Raw genomic sequence first — 14,858 nt, forward strand, 5'->3', positions numbered from 1 at the left:
TTGTTTGTTGATAAGATTAGATTCCTGTTTTTCATGGTTTCACAAAGCAAAACAACACATTTTCGGCAAAATGCCCCTGCAGTTCAAGTATTATTGAATGCATCTGAAATGACATTATATTATGATGAACCATGCAATCGTGCAGAGAAACTATTTGTACTACTGTACACAGTATTTTCCACAGCGAACACTGCACTTGCATTGCCGCCAAATGGGGAATATTAATTAATGCAGGATTATTATAATAGCAACTTTTTGTCAATTTCCCATGAGTTTTTTTTCTACATGCTCAAAATGCTGGCAGCGGACTAATGTCTGTTCGGATAACTGCATCACCACTACATTAGTTCTGATTGCTCTAACCCCAGATTTGATTTGAAAGGCAAGATGGTTGATGGTTGGGTGAATAACAATGCTCTAACAATAACTCTCTCTCTATATATAGCTGCTTTGCTTGAAAACACCACGAAATGCTTTAAATTGTAACAGATTTCTTTTTGCATACAAGCAATTAAAAAACTGGTTGCACACTGCAATAGAGCAAAATTACCTTGAATTATTGGTGTACACTGCCATCTAGTGATGAATGAGCAGTACCACCGTTGCTTACAGGAAAACCATAATTATCTTCAGAAGTAATTGGGTTGGGCACAAGAGAAAAATGATGCCAATAAAGTCTGCATCAGTCATCTGAACAATATAATCTATTTGTGATGAATGTGCTGAAGTTTAGACAAAGGAAATGAATGCAGTGTACATCATCCATAAATGAGGAGTCAATCTACCCTGTGGGGGATTAATTAAAGTTCTTATTGCAGCAATATTTCAAAAAGGTTTTTTTCAAAGTTAAATTATTTCAAATTCAGGAAACAATGGAGACCAAGGTACAGATGGAAAACATATTGAAAACAAGCCTGCAATTCCATCCATCTATCCATCTTCTGTACTGCTTGTCCCCACGAGGGTCGTAGGCGGGGGACACCCTGAACCGGTTGCCAGCCAATCGCAGGGCACACAGAGACGAACCATCAGCACTCACACCTACGGGCAATTTGGAGCGACCAGCCAGTTTACTGTAGTGCCTGGAGAAAACCCACGTAGGCAAGGGGAGAACAATAAAACTCCACACAGGGAGGGCCGGTGATGGATTCAAACCCGCACCCTCTGAACTGAGGCGGACGTGCTAACCAGTGGCCCACCGTACCACCTATAGTGTAATTTAAGTATGAATGTATTGTCAGACCAGGCTCGACTCGACTCCACTCGACATTTAGCTCAGTTTCCACGGACAAATCTCTTCATCGGTTCTAATTGACCCCTGTCAATTTTTTGGTACCTCCTACTTGGTGGTTCTATATAAATAAATAAATAAATAAATAAAAAGTCCCGGTTCTAAAACGTGACGTAAATATTTCGGAGGCCAACGAGTGGTCCGAGACAATGCTTTACTTTCATTTTGCTCGCAAAAACAAAGGAATGTCTCACGTCCTGTGTTTTCAAACACAAACAAACAAACAAACAAACAAACAAACAAACAAACAAACAAACAAACAAACAAACAAACAGACAGACAGACAGACAGACAGACAGACAGACAGACAGACAGACAGACAGACAGACAGACAGACAGACAGACAGACAGACATACAGACAAAACAAACAAACAAACAAACAAACTGGGGAGTTAAGGTAAGCATTTTAAAGATATCTGGCGCCATCTAGCGTTGTGAATGGGTATAATGTCTAGACCCCAAATGTAAATGTACATTAATTATAGGGCCTGGCATCTGGGAAATTCAAGCATATTTCAGGGTGGATGTACGTCTTACTGCAATTTACTTATTAACAATGTCACAAAAAGGATGATGGCAAAGAACTTGTTTAACAATGTTCGTTTTTAATGTTTTCCAGTTCAGATACACAACATACAGTGTGTAATAGCCTCTATTTGAAATAGAAATATTAACTTTAATTATTTCAACCCCTGTGTGGTCATGATGCTCTCTCACAGTATCTGGAGCTTCAAGCAATGTTACTGAATCAGACTAAATAAACAAGACAAACAGGTGCAAGCTTTCTTCTTCTTTTTTTTTTTTTTTTTTTACCAGTCTAGCAACAAATGTTGAACTACTAGAAATAAATTGCCACATTTTTAACGCTCCCCACCTTCTCACTACCAAATGCCAACATCGAAACTGTGTAAATATGTAAACTTGGTGAGTGTGCTTCCATTTCCCGTTGACCTTGTACATCCTTCCCTTATGTCACTTTAAAAGAGCGGCCAATACAAACAAACTCCTGACAAACTTATGAGGATCTTTTGAACCAACCTATAAACATTGTGCAGACAAAATTGCAAAAGATAAGCAAACCAATCACTATGGAAAGATCCTGAAAGGGCATCACACATTTTACAACCTTCTAATGACAGGTTATACCGTATGACAATTCAAGACAATGTGAAACACTAACAATTAAACCCAACAGCATCACAGATAATATGCCATGGTTTGTTTGGAGGACATTTCAAATATCCGCCTTATCTCTTCTTTTCTGACTCATTTCCGTCATCTGTTCTTTGGCTTCCCAACCAATGAAAGGAGTTCTTTGATTCAAAAGCCGTCTTCACAACTGATGGGATAATTCGATGTAATTCCTTGAACCGTCATACGCAGTTTGATTACTACAGTATGAAAGCTTACCTGAGCTCCTTCTCATGTTGATACTGACCTGAACTTTTGTCAATTTTCTTTTCTTTCCTTTTTTTGCTTTAAAGGCAGGCTACTCGTGTGCCCATAACCTTAGGGAATTTGCTCAGGAGCTCTAGAAGAAAAGACAAATTAAACATACACAAGAGCTAAAATGAAGTAAATCATCTAAACTTTGCACCTGTTGTCACAAACAGAAAGTTCGGCCAGTCAATCAAAACCAAACAACAAATAATATTTACAAATCCCAGTTTGTCCTCTTACATTTAAAAAATGTACAGTTTTGTCCGTATGTTGGTTTTTGTATCTTTCTTTTTTTTTCTTTTTTTTTTGTCCTCTCAAGTCCTGTAAGGAATGGCAGTCCTGGGCTCCCATGTGTTATCTTCAGCTCACAGGATGCAGAACATTTACAGTGAGAGAATCCCATTCCCGTTGATTTTGTACTATGAGTAATGCCTAACATTAAAGTTTTTTTTAAACCAGCTTTTTAAAAACACACCCTCTGTGCATTGATTGCGGTGACAAGCTAATTCACCATCACATCACTGAATCACAATTCAGTCCAGTTTCAATGTCAATGGGTTTTCTTCAGAACTGTCCATATTCAGGTCTGCAAGTGATGTAAAATGCACTTTGCAAGGTTCTCACCATCATAAATAGATCTCATTCTCCCGCTTGGTTGAGGAAAGCAACAAAGGAGGTAAGAAGATAGGTGTCAGGCAGTTTTCAAACACGCAAAGCATGTGGCTAATGTTGGTCACATCCACAAATCTAATGTAGACCATGTCAAGTTTCTTTTTTTTATTTCCTGGAACATAAAGTGTTTTCTTCACATGTCATTCAGAGATGGTGACTGTGCAAACATTACTGTTGGCAAAAGATAAGAGAAAGTGCAAAATAAACAAAAAGAGGCTTGAGGGATAAGTCGTTGTGGGAATGGGGCACAGCCTCTGTTTTAGGATTTGAAAAAAAAATAAGAGGAATTATTTACTCTGTTATAATTTTAACAATATTCATCTCTTAACATTTTAATATTTTTCAAAGTACCACAAAGTGCAGCTGATTTTGAAAGAAGAAAATTGTTTTAAAAAAAATATCTATGAAGTCATGTAGCCAAACTCATTAAAAAAAAAAAAAATAATGTTCCGGTCCACAATCTCAAGGAGAAACATCATGCAATGTAGTTAAGCAAACTCCATCTTCTTTTCTTAAATTAGGATATACTGAATTTTAAAATACTTTTTTTTCATCTTTTAAAAGAAGAGACCAGCCACAGTGGATCAGTTGTGTGTGTGTTTGTCAAAAACAAAAATGAAAAGGTTGGCACTTTTATGATGGTAATTCCTTCAGTTAAGATACAGTCAGCGTGGACCTCTCCGGGCAGTCCATTGGATGCCAGCGAGAGAGGAACTTTATCACAGTACTTGGCACCAAGAATGCTGGTAAAAATGAGATATCAGAATATCTTTCCCCCCCATTCATGTCCTTACAATTTATCAATAATACATCATTTACATTTGCGTTTTTTTTTGTATAAAAGACTCCAAAAGGGAAACCGAGTCTTGATGGAATTGCATGAAAAAGGAAAGAGCCATTATGTTAATGGATTAATGAAATGAAAGAGGGGGCGGATGCGATGAGGCAGCAAAGAAATGGAAAGAGTGAAATGGGTTGGAGGCTTGTGTGTGTGCGTGTGTGTGCGTGTGTGTGTCGTGTGTGTGTGTGTGTGGGGGGGGGGGGGTCAGAGACACACATAATTAAAGAGAAACAAATAAACAAGTGAACATGAGCAGAGCCATTGTGGACGAGATGTAATGACTATAATGGGCAGCCTGAATTCCAGGTTACAACCCACAGACTGATTATGTTTACTTCCTTGTACTACCCAAAAGTTAAAGCCCCAATCTGGAAATATCAAAATGACATATCCAAGACTGAGACAGAAAATTCCATTTTAACCCCAATGCCATTTTTTTCAAAAATTCTTGTCTCAGCCCCGTCAAATATTTCCCATAAAACACAGTAGCAGCTGTTGGAGCATCTAGTTGAACCCACGTCACCAAGTCTCACTTCCAGATTGGGCCTTAAAGCTGCAATTTGTAAATTTCAAGAAACCACTGGCTCGTGACAGACAGAGTGTTTGGGCATATACTGTCTCTGGCAAAGCTCATGCGTTTTGCACTTCATCAGTGAAGAAATTCTTTTGACCTATGATAAACCCATGAAGACTTCAGCAACTAAAAATGTGCAAAGAAATTGCATGTCATTGCAGAGAAATGCTGTCACCCGGCAAATTAAGACAATACATTGAAGTAGTTAACCCATCCTGTCTAATATTGGGTAAAATAATCTTTCATTGACCCTCATGTTGGTGTTTTTGGTTAAATTGTGCATTGGCAAATGGCTACGCTATTACCATGATTAATTTTTTTCAGCATAGTAGAACGAAAAACAAGAAGTTACAATATGCAACGTAAATGCAGAGCTGAATTCACTAAGAATGCAATGAATCGAGGACTATGAGACTGGTAAAAGACATCACTCCCAATCATAGCGATCCCCAAATACCGTTCACTATGACCGTCAGGCGCTGTGAGCAGCATAGTGTAGAATAAAATATAGTAGAATAAAAACTCTTGAATCTGAATCTAGTGATGATATCAGAGTGATCTGATTAAATATTTAGTAAGTGCTTGAACCTTGCACCGATTTCATCCACCTCACATTTCTGCATATTTCATTTTTGAGCTGAAAGAAAATAAAACTAACGTTCTATTGTGTCGTATGAATGTGATGGCAAATGGCTGTGCTATTAGCTATGTTTGAAATTAGCAGGAGAATACAAAGACTGCGCTCATAAATTCCATGTGAATGCTGAGTTGACATGAGAGAAATGAATCGAGGCCTGTATCTAGTTGAGATATCACCGCACATAATGATAATGCTCATGAAAAAATGTCCCCGATAGGCAGCGAGTGGCGCGGGGTTGACATCAGAGCAATCTGATTAGTAGCCTACTAAGCGCTTAAAAGCAATGCCACGGCATCATGTCTTTTGGTGTCCTTAGTTTACCTTAAATTTTCGAAAAAAAAAGAAAACGGGACTCGGAACACTAAATTTAGGCTAAAGAAATAATCAGCCGAACACTTTTGAGTCCTGGAGTGCTGATGGCCGGGGCTAGTGAGTAAAGCAAGCGGAAGAATAAGATTTTAATGCACAACGTTATTTGCCATTGGTTGTCTCTCAGCAATCACAGTCGACCCAACCGTGACTGTGACTACGACTACTTTATCGAGGTATTTGTCACTGCTTAAAATCTTACAAACTGCAGCTTTATTCAAGGGCTTCATGAAAAACACCTAGTAAAGAAGTGTAGAGCATGATGAGGGTGGCGGGCAATGTATGGGGTGCGCCTACAAAGGGGCCGCAGAGGTTGTGCCGGGTCCTATACGCGAGTGGTGGAGTGTTGGTGTGGCAAGGCATTGTTGCTGTGGCTGGGGACGGGTGTGGTGGACGGGGCAGGCACGGGAGGGTACGTGTTGAAAGGGTGGAGGGGCTGCATACTGCTGATGGTGCTGGGGATCATGGTGATGGTGTTGGCCGTCATGAGCGGCACATCCTCCGGTGCCCGCCGCAGCGCCAGCGTGTAGTCAGGCGGGCAGACCGGGGGCCGCAAGGGTTCCAGGTCACCATGGATGCCACGGGAAGGGAGGGGCGTGCCGTGCTCCAGCTCCACTCTTTGCTGCTTCATCTGCAGTGACATCAGCTCTTCTTCCTGGCTCAGGGCCAGGTCGTTGTGCGGCGGGGACCCCACGACTCCGAGGCCGACGCCCATGCCCATGGTGGCGCCGCGCTGGGGGGACAGGCGGCGGTGACGCCTCTGCATGAGTTCGTGCCGCTTGTCTCGTTTGTAGTACAGTGCAGCAAAGGCCAACACGTTGAGGAAAAGGAGAGAAGCGCCCACAGCCACCGTCACACTTAGCTCCGTGGAGTAATCCCTCGTCTCCGGAGGGAAGGGAGTGTTTCGGGGCCTCTCGGAGCCGTCCGGCTCAGGTGGATAGGTGGAGATTACCGGGTGCCTTGTGGAGTGGGTACCCGTGTTGTGGTTGACCTTACCGTGGTTGTTCCCCCTGGGTGGCAGTCGGGTGGTGATGGAGCTGATTATTTGCTTGTGGAGGCTGTGGAGGTGCGGCACCAACTCCAGCCAGAAGGCTACCTTGTTGGCCCGGTAGTTGTCTCTGACGCGCGGCTTGAGGCCGATATGTAAATACTGCTTGTCTTTGGAGCTGAACTTGGTCCAGATGACTTCTTCAAAACGGTTCGGCTTGGTGTGGATGAACGTGGTGTCCTGGGGAACTGGTAGGTTCGGATCACTAGAAAGCAGAATTAAGGAGATTGAGCGTGTTTTTGTAACTGCGGTATTCACAGGTGCTACTTCAAAAAAATCATATACGCTTTGCAGCGATGTTACAACACTAATCATATTAAATCCAACCAGTGATGAGTCTTAACAAGCATGAGTCATCGTTAGAAACGCCATTTTCTTTCTTCCAATATGAACATGCAGGATGCCTCAATAATACTTTTCTGACCTCATCTTTTAACAATTTAATTTGCCTCTAATGCAGTGGTTCTTCACCGGGGGTGCTCACACCCCTAGAATGCTTCCTAGGGGGTGCATATGTAACTGTGGTGGTATGCCAGCTGTGAACCTACACTTGATCTACCCAGATGAGATGCACAATGCGCAATCACTGCAACAAACTAAATAATACATTTATGGTACTATAGCCTACCGTAAAACTGTTTTGGTGTTCTCCTAGTATCCACAGGCAGACATTTTAAATGTAGCTCTTTGCACGATATCATTGCACCTACTTAATGTTTTTTTTTTTTTTTACCAAGATGGATAGTGCATATTGTAGTCTATCATTTAAATGTGGAATAAAGGACACATGTTAAACAACTTGCTTCTCACTAGTTGATTTGTTGTGCATGTGATTAAACAAGGCGGGATCCTCACAAAAATCATAAAACCCCAAAACTCGCTCTGTGTCCGGTCTACTGTTGAAAATGTTGCAATTATATTTGTCATCAAATTTTATCGCTGCGGATGAGTCATCAGGACTGTGCGTGATGTTGAACACGGATAAAGAAAGTTGAAACTGAACACTTTTCTAATTAACGTTAATTCTAAAGCTCTGAATAGAAATGTGTCCCTCAAACACCCACTGCGTATTGATACTAACTAACTCGAATATACTGTATTGTGGTACTTCAAAGACTGAACATCCTCACAGATTGACAAATCTGCAATGCGACTTTTAAAATGCAGCACTCATTCATCATTATAGTTGAGAACACGTTAAAAGAGAATTTAATTGTCTTTCCATCTGAATATTAGTAGTTCACATAAACACCAAAAAAATGTGATTTAAATAAAAGGTTTTTTTAACCATTACTTGATAGAAGATGCATGCCTTTGAGTTTTGAGGTGCTTTATTAATTTTGCATTTCACTTACCCCGTCTTGGCAAAGTTGGTCCAGTACGTCATGACCACAGCACTGAGCATCACATCATTCTTTGAGAAGTTACATGGGAATAAATCAGTGGCTCCAACCATGGGAATGCCAAACACATAGGGGATCTCATCTCCGTGGGCTGCGTCGGCCCATTCAGGCCTTGCCTCCGTCTGACAGTGGTGGTGGAAAGTGTAGAAGAAGACAGGCGACTGGAACTCAGCATGCAGCTTGGCGGTGGCTACGGCTGGAGCCACCCACTGGTGGTCTGTGAAGAGAGCCAAGAGGGTCTTCCTCCGCATGTCACTGTTGTCCCGGTCAGCCCAGTCTGTATACATGAACTTTATGGTTTCCCTCAGAATATCTTTACCTGGGAGGAAACAAAACATCATTCATTAAAATGAACAAAGTGGGGAATAATGGATCAAGGTGTGTGACAGGATTTGCGCCATTTATGGTAGGTGGAGTCTGACAAAAGAGCCGGAGCCTCGTTGTAAGTCCATCACAGGTCATGTAAATGCCAACAAGCATTGACACTCGGTGAGGGGGAACCGAATGAAGTCAGGTAATACCGCACTCAGTGAGTTAATAAAACAAGCTCATAAACAAATAGTCAATAATTCATCTGAGAAATGTAATGTGCAAACATTTGTGTCTCGAAAGATCCACACAACCTGAAAGCACCTCTTTTGTTGAGTTTGTTCGAACAGCTCAGCAGAACAAATATTTAACATTTTAATAAATGCCAGGTCTCATGAGCGAAACAGTGGCTGCTGGTGTTGGACTGCAGTTTGTTTAGGTTAGTGAGGGAATAGTGACATTTACTTGTTAAAATTACTTTATGTAGATTCGAAACTAGGGGGATGGATTTTATTTCTCATTTTTTATGTGTTTCTAAAACCATCAATATAAATTACAGCATGGCTTGTTACTTAGTGAAGATTGGCAGCTCACCATCAGGATATCCATAAAGATTGTCCACAAAGTTGGAGATGGTGTAGTCAAACGAGGGTGCGGATATTCCATCTTCTCCTTCACTGTCATCCACAAACTTCAGGCCTTCTCCTTGATTGACACCCAGCAATATGTCATAGTTCAGGAACTCACCCTGGTGTGAACATTCACAACACATATGAGCAGGAGAACACCATACTGGACACAAATATACACATACTGTCTGGTTATGTTTTATCAAGCACAGCGCAAACCAAGGTGCAACCAGAAAGCTCATCACACCGACCTGCTGCATCAGAATCTCCGGGTCATCAGGCACCACGTCACCATCCACAACAGGTCCAAAGGCAATGTGGTATCGCGCGGGCTGTATGTCTTGGTCCACCAGCTCCCGGAAGCTCTTCCTCCTCAGGCAGTCCACCAACTCGGCCATATCCCCCAGGGTGCAACCAACCTTTTTAGCCAGAATCTTGGTGTACATGACCGGGCGGTAGTTGACTGACCAGCTGGAAATAGCGGAACCACTCTGAGCAATGGCCCTCTGAAACAGACCTACACACAATATGGGAGAAGATGAAGAATATTGAAAAGAAACATAATTAGACTTTGTTTTTCTCTCTCTGTGTCCTTTTTTTTCCAGTGGCACACTTTTGCTAGCAGCGGAAGATGCATTCCTTGCCTTACAGTGAGCCTAAATAATGCATCGTTTGGAGGAAGAGCATTTATAGAGCATTGTGTTGGACGCAAGATGAAGAAGCAACTCTGCTACTTTCATTGCGACAAACAAAAGGACATTTATGCACATTAGGGTTGGAAAGCAAAGTAGTTGTGTGATACACAAGAAGAGACAGCAGTCAGGTAAATGATGACCAGCCTGCTTTATGGAGTTACATAAAGCCAGAATGAAGGCTGCACAAGAGATGAGGAAGAGAAAGACAAACACTTGCACTGTTGCACTACTGCAGTTATGTAAAGTGGCTTGCCGTCCCTCTTTTTTATCTGCAGATTCTGTCATTAATAATTAACCCCCACACACATACACGCAGCAAAGTCTGCATGTACCCCACCCCCGCTTCCTTTCCCTGTGAAATCAATTAAGCCGCCTCTCAGCTCGGTTCATCTCTCTTCTGCGCACACAGTGCCTTTAAAAGCTGCTCCAAATTTGTCTGCATTCACTCAGAATTATTGCCCCGTTTCAAAGTGTGTGCAAGAGGCTTTTGTTAGGACCGTAAACGTGATATACACTTAGCGGTTTTACATTTACACTTGCATTAGGTACACCTGCACACTTGAATGAGATCCAATACAAAAGAATTGAAACAACCGCAATATGAATGCGTCCTATGGGGTGCAATTACCCTTGCGGCCACAAGTTTGCGCATCCGGACCATGTGACATAGGAAAGAGTTTAACTTAATCTAACTTCTGGGTGTATTAAGTAAACCTTACGTTGATGTTACCATTCACAATCTCAGATTAAGAATCACACGAGTGGATTTGCGGCTCAAACGTCTCGTGTGATTTCGATTGCGCCCATTCAGAAACAAATAATTAAGGATTAGTGGGTGAACTCAATTAATCCGATTTTGACGTCAAACCAATACAAGGCAGTGAAAATGTGCAAAGGAGGGCATTTTACAAAGAAACAATACCATGCAAAAATGTGGTCCTTTTTCAATGTTAAGTCTCGTGAGGTTTGTAGCATACTATATCTTATGTAATGTCATGTCCAGACAGGGCTTATTACTTTCAGACAAGCACAGCCAGTATAGCTCTTTGATTTTACAACTACGTACATGGACAAGCAATGTTTGGAATGATTACTGGTCTTGTGCCCTAAAGTGACTATTGTCTTCATGCTTATAGTAGCCATCTATCAAGTCAAGCACTGCTCGAAGTGATATTCACTTTAGATTTCATAAGCCAGATAATTTAACTATGTACTAACATTGCATGTCAAACAAATTTGGCAATGCAGATTGGCAATTTTTGTCCCTCGAGATACAAGTGGGGCTAATTTTTCAAGACCAAAGTCACTGCATCTTCCACAGCTCTAAAACAAAATAAAATAAAAGCCAAGAGGTACTATATTTGAGCATACCGCCTGTTAACAAGCGACCACATCATTGTTCTCGTAGAGGTGAGCTTAACTGTCTCACTTTCTTGACTCAGAACTTTGTTTCAGATGAACTTATTTGAGCTTTGTCAGGTTTTGTAAACAAATGCCTGTTCAGTCAGTTCCCACAGTGTGTTTGTCTTTTAAGCATCAGCTCCAATGTGGTTTGTGTCCCAAGGCAGATGATTACCTTCAGAGTGGTGAGAGAGGATAAGAAGGTTCACACAGGTAGCACCGGCCCCCGAGCCAAAGATGGTGATTCTCTCCGGGTCTCCTCCAAAGTGGCCGATATTTTCATTGAGCCAACGCAACGCCTGGATCTGATCCAGCAAACCGTAGTTCCCCTTGGCAGACTGGTCCCCTGTGCTCAAAAAGCCTGCAAAGTAAATGAAAACAAACACAGGAAAATAAGTGAGGGAGAATGACAGAGTTAAAAAGATTGTGTACAAACAGTGGGGCAGGAATTCAGAGGCACAGTATGAAATAATTATGGGCCTTGACTGTGTTGTAAACGGAGGCTACAACTCAAGTTTAGGTCTGGGGGAAAATCATTCCAACCTGATTAATTTCCTCATACCAATGTTGCACAGGAGAGCAACAATGCTGGACAGATATTCAGTATGGTTTACATATTTTGGCTGCAAATACATGTATTTATCTAACAAGAAGACACACCTGAGGCTTTGTAAAGGACAAAGAATATTTAGCCAATTAGCTTTGTCTTTTTTGAAACAAACGTGTTTTCTGTTGCCATTCTACTACTGTTATCCTTGAACGCTTAATGTGTCACATATAAACCACAAACATTGGGGAAAACGTGCTCTAAGGCAGTGGTCCCCAACCAAAACACTTAATACCTTGTTTCTGATTCCAACATACATTTTTTATGAAGCAACAATAATGGCGACCCAAAAATAATTATCGCGTATCCTGGATTTAAGTAACACTCGTGTGTAATTGTCTCCTATTACCGAGAGATGGGAATGACTTCTGCTAATTACAACAACTACATTCAGTGTAATGGTGAGTTATGTTTTTATTTCTTTGTTTTTACTCGCATCTATGGTGACTAGAAACTATTACCTGGTATCTGTACTTGTCCATCCCTATTTCAAACTATTATTGAATTATCTTCAGATTTTGTTTTTGGAGGAAAGCTCTTAGCACTGGAGTTGTAACAGGCCGTGGCAATAATCCCGCCTCATGGGTTTCTCAGTGACCGCACAGAGGGCTCGGTGTCGGTATCCTGTGGCCGTGGTTTGTCATCTGACTCTGGTTCACCTTGATTGTTTTGAACCTGTGTATGCAGGGTGAGAAAGTGTGTGTCTGAAAAATGACAATGATATGCAAGTGATGATGGCGCTGAGTAGCGATGACTATCTACCAAATTGACCTCTCGATAACAATCAGAGAAACCCTCACGTCTGAGTTTGCACTCTTCAGCGTACTTACGTTGCAGTCAACAGCACTTTAAACATGGAGTGATTTTGTTGCCCTAACCTAGTCATTGTGATTCATAATACTGTGTTACACTGTACATCATCAGATGGAGCATGTCCCAACAGTCATTAAGTGATGGGTGGGGTCCACTGTGATGACATCAAGACTGACAGTGTTCACATTGTCTTCCACACCTATAAAATCTTCAATAATATTTTTTGTGCGTCTATAAAAGGCTGTGGCTAATTCAGGTCCAAGCAGGTTTTATTTTATTTAGACAGGACATTACCAGTTTGTTGAACACTAAATATATAGACATATATACAAACATCCCAGTGCAAAAACCAGTCGGAATTAGCCGGAGCTAAATTTCATCCGTTGTCCTCGTGACATAGAACATAGACAGGACAGACAGACAAATAGACTTTAGACATTTAACTACCAAAGTCAAAGTCAAAGTCAAAGTCTGCTTTATTGTCAACTTCTTCACATGCCGAGACACACAAAGAGATCGAAATTACGTTTTCTCTATCCCACGGTGACAAGACATGTTTGCATCACACCACCACGACTAAACTACATTCGCTCAGCGCAAAACAGACACAATCTTAATTTTGTTAGACATTGTCAGAGTAATAAAATACTCATTTTTGTAGCTGCAGTTTGCAGTAATTTTTGAACTGCATTGCATCACACTGAAGTGTGTTTCAAACAATTCAGCTCAGCTGCATGAAAATCTAGTACGATGCAGTGCATTTAGTTAATGTGCCGTATGTGAGTGGCTGTCATCAAACCAATGGACCAATTAGTTGGATGGATAGTTGGATGAATCTCAACCGCGAATGAAAACCAGAACCACAATAGTGATTGTTAAGTATCATTTAAAAGGCAGACATGCTGAAACATTCTGTGTTTTGTACAACAACAATGGAGCTTTGAGTATCTGATTGTTCAGCCGTCCATCTATTTTGTGAGGTGCTTGTCCTCATTGGGCCTATCTGGCCTTGGGCAAGAGGTGGCGTACACTCTGGACTGGCTGCTAGTCAATGGCATCAAACAATTCTCACTCACATCAATTAACATATTTCTGGAATGTGGGAGAAAACTACAGTAAATGTAGAAAATCCGTACAAACTTTGAGGCAGATGTGCTAACCACTGTGCTGTATGTATCTTACAAAAACAAACAGTGGTCATCACAATAAGACAGGCGGCAGATATTATTCGGATTACAGATGTACGTAAAAGAATAGAGGCGTTATCCTCAGATCAACTCTCACTAACTTTCTCCCAAATGTGACTGTGACCTGAAAAGGTATCGTTGCTGACCTTTGCCTCTTGTCAAAACCAGAGTCATAAGGAAGTGTCTGCTCTGTGGCTGGGAGCTGAGCTTCCTGCCATTGTTGCCTGGCAACTGTCCAGAGCTTCAGGCTAAATGATATGGGCACATACTCGCTAAAGCGCTTGCCCAAACACAGACATGCACGCACATTTTCAAGCACGCGCCCGCACGCCCGCTCACACAAAATAGAACACAAAACGGTTTGTAACATGACAAATTATGTTACGTATGATGCCTACCATTGATGCACAAAAATCTCGTCTTTCTCATTCACTAAGTTTACTCGAGTTTAAGTTCTCTCTCTCTCTCTCTCTCTCTCTCTCTCTCTCTCTCTCTCTCTCTCTCTCTCTCTCTCTCTCTCTCTCTCTCTCTCTCTCTCTCTCTCTCTCTCTCTCCCTCTCTCTCTCTATCTATCTAGCTATCTATCTATCTATCTAGCTATCTAGCTATCTATCTATCTATCTAGCTATCTATTTGCTGAGTTGGGCTTCTTCCTGGATTAAGTGCTGAGAGCAGCATTTAACGTATGCGAACTTTTGCATATTCAACTCGTGCCGCTTGCAAAGTGTGGGAAGAGTTGTTAACGTTTAAATAAATGCTGACGACCGTCAAACTCAATGAATGAAAGCATGGTGAGGAGTAATTGAATATAATATAATAATATTAAATAATGGGAAGAAATACAACTAAGTAATAGTAGCCACACAAGTATTCCAGACTGTCTTATATTAAAGTCAGTAAGACAAAATAAAATAAAATAAAACATACATAAAAAGTCA

The 14,858-nt window shown here is 41.3% G+C and overlaps 1 protein-coding gene across 1 annotated transcript in view; it reads right to left on the reverse strand.

Annotated features, from left to right (window-relative positions):
- Nucleotides 1-1,877: 1,877 nt before the first annotated feature.
- The window catches only part of nlgn2b (neuroligin 2b), a 39,735-nt gene continuing 26,754 nt past the window's right edge, over nt 1,878-14,858 (reverse strand). Inside the window, exons 5-9 of the mRNA XM_061300135.1 lie at nt 11,489-11,674; nt 9,469-9,734; nt 9,183-9,336; nt 8,232-8,598; nt 1,878-7,081 (exon numbers count right to left, since the gene is read on the reverse strand). Of these exons, the coding sequence (XP_061156119.1) occupies nt 6,154-7,081; nt 8,232-8,598; nt 9,183-9,336; nt 9,469-9,734; nt 11,489-11,674 (1,901 nt within the window). The 3' untranslated portion in view covers nt 1,878-6,153. The remainder of the gene's footprint in view (nt 7,082-8,231; nt 8,599-9,182; nt 9,337-9,468; nt 9,735-11,488; nt 11,675-14,858) is intronic.

The sequence above is a fragment of the Syngnathus typhle genome, linkage group LG15 (assembly GCF_033458585.1).
Source record: "Syngnathus typhle isolate RoL2023-S1 ecotype Sweden linkage group LG15, RoL_Styp_1.0, whole genome shotgun sequence".
In the NCBI taxonomy this organism is placed as follows: Eukaryota; Metazoa; Chordata; class Actinopteri; order Syngnathiformes; family Syngnathidae; genus Syngnathus; species Syngnathus typhle.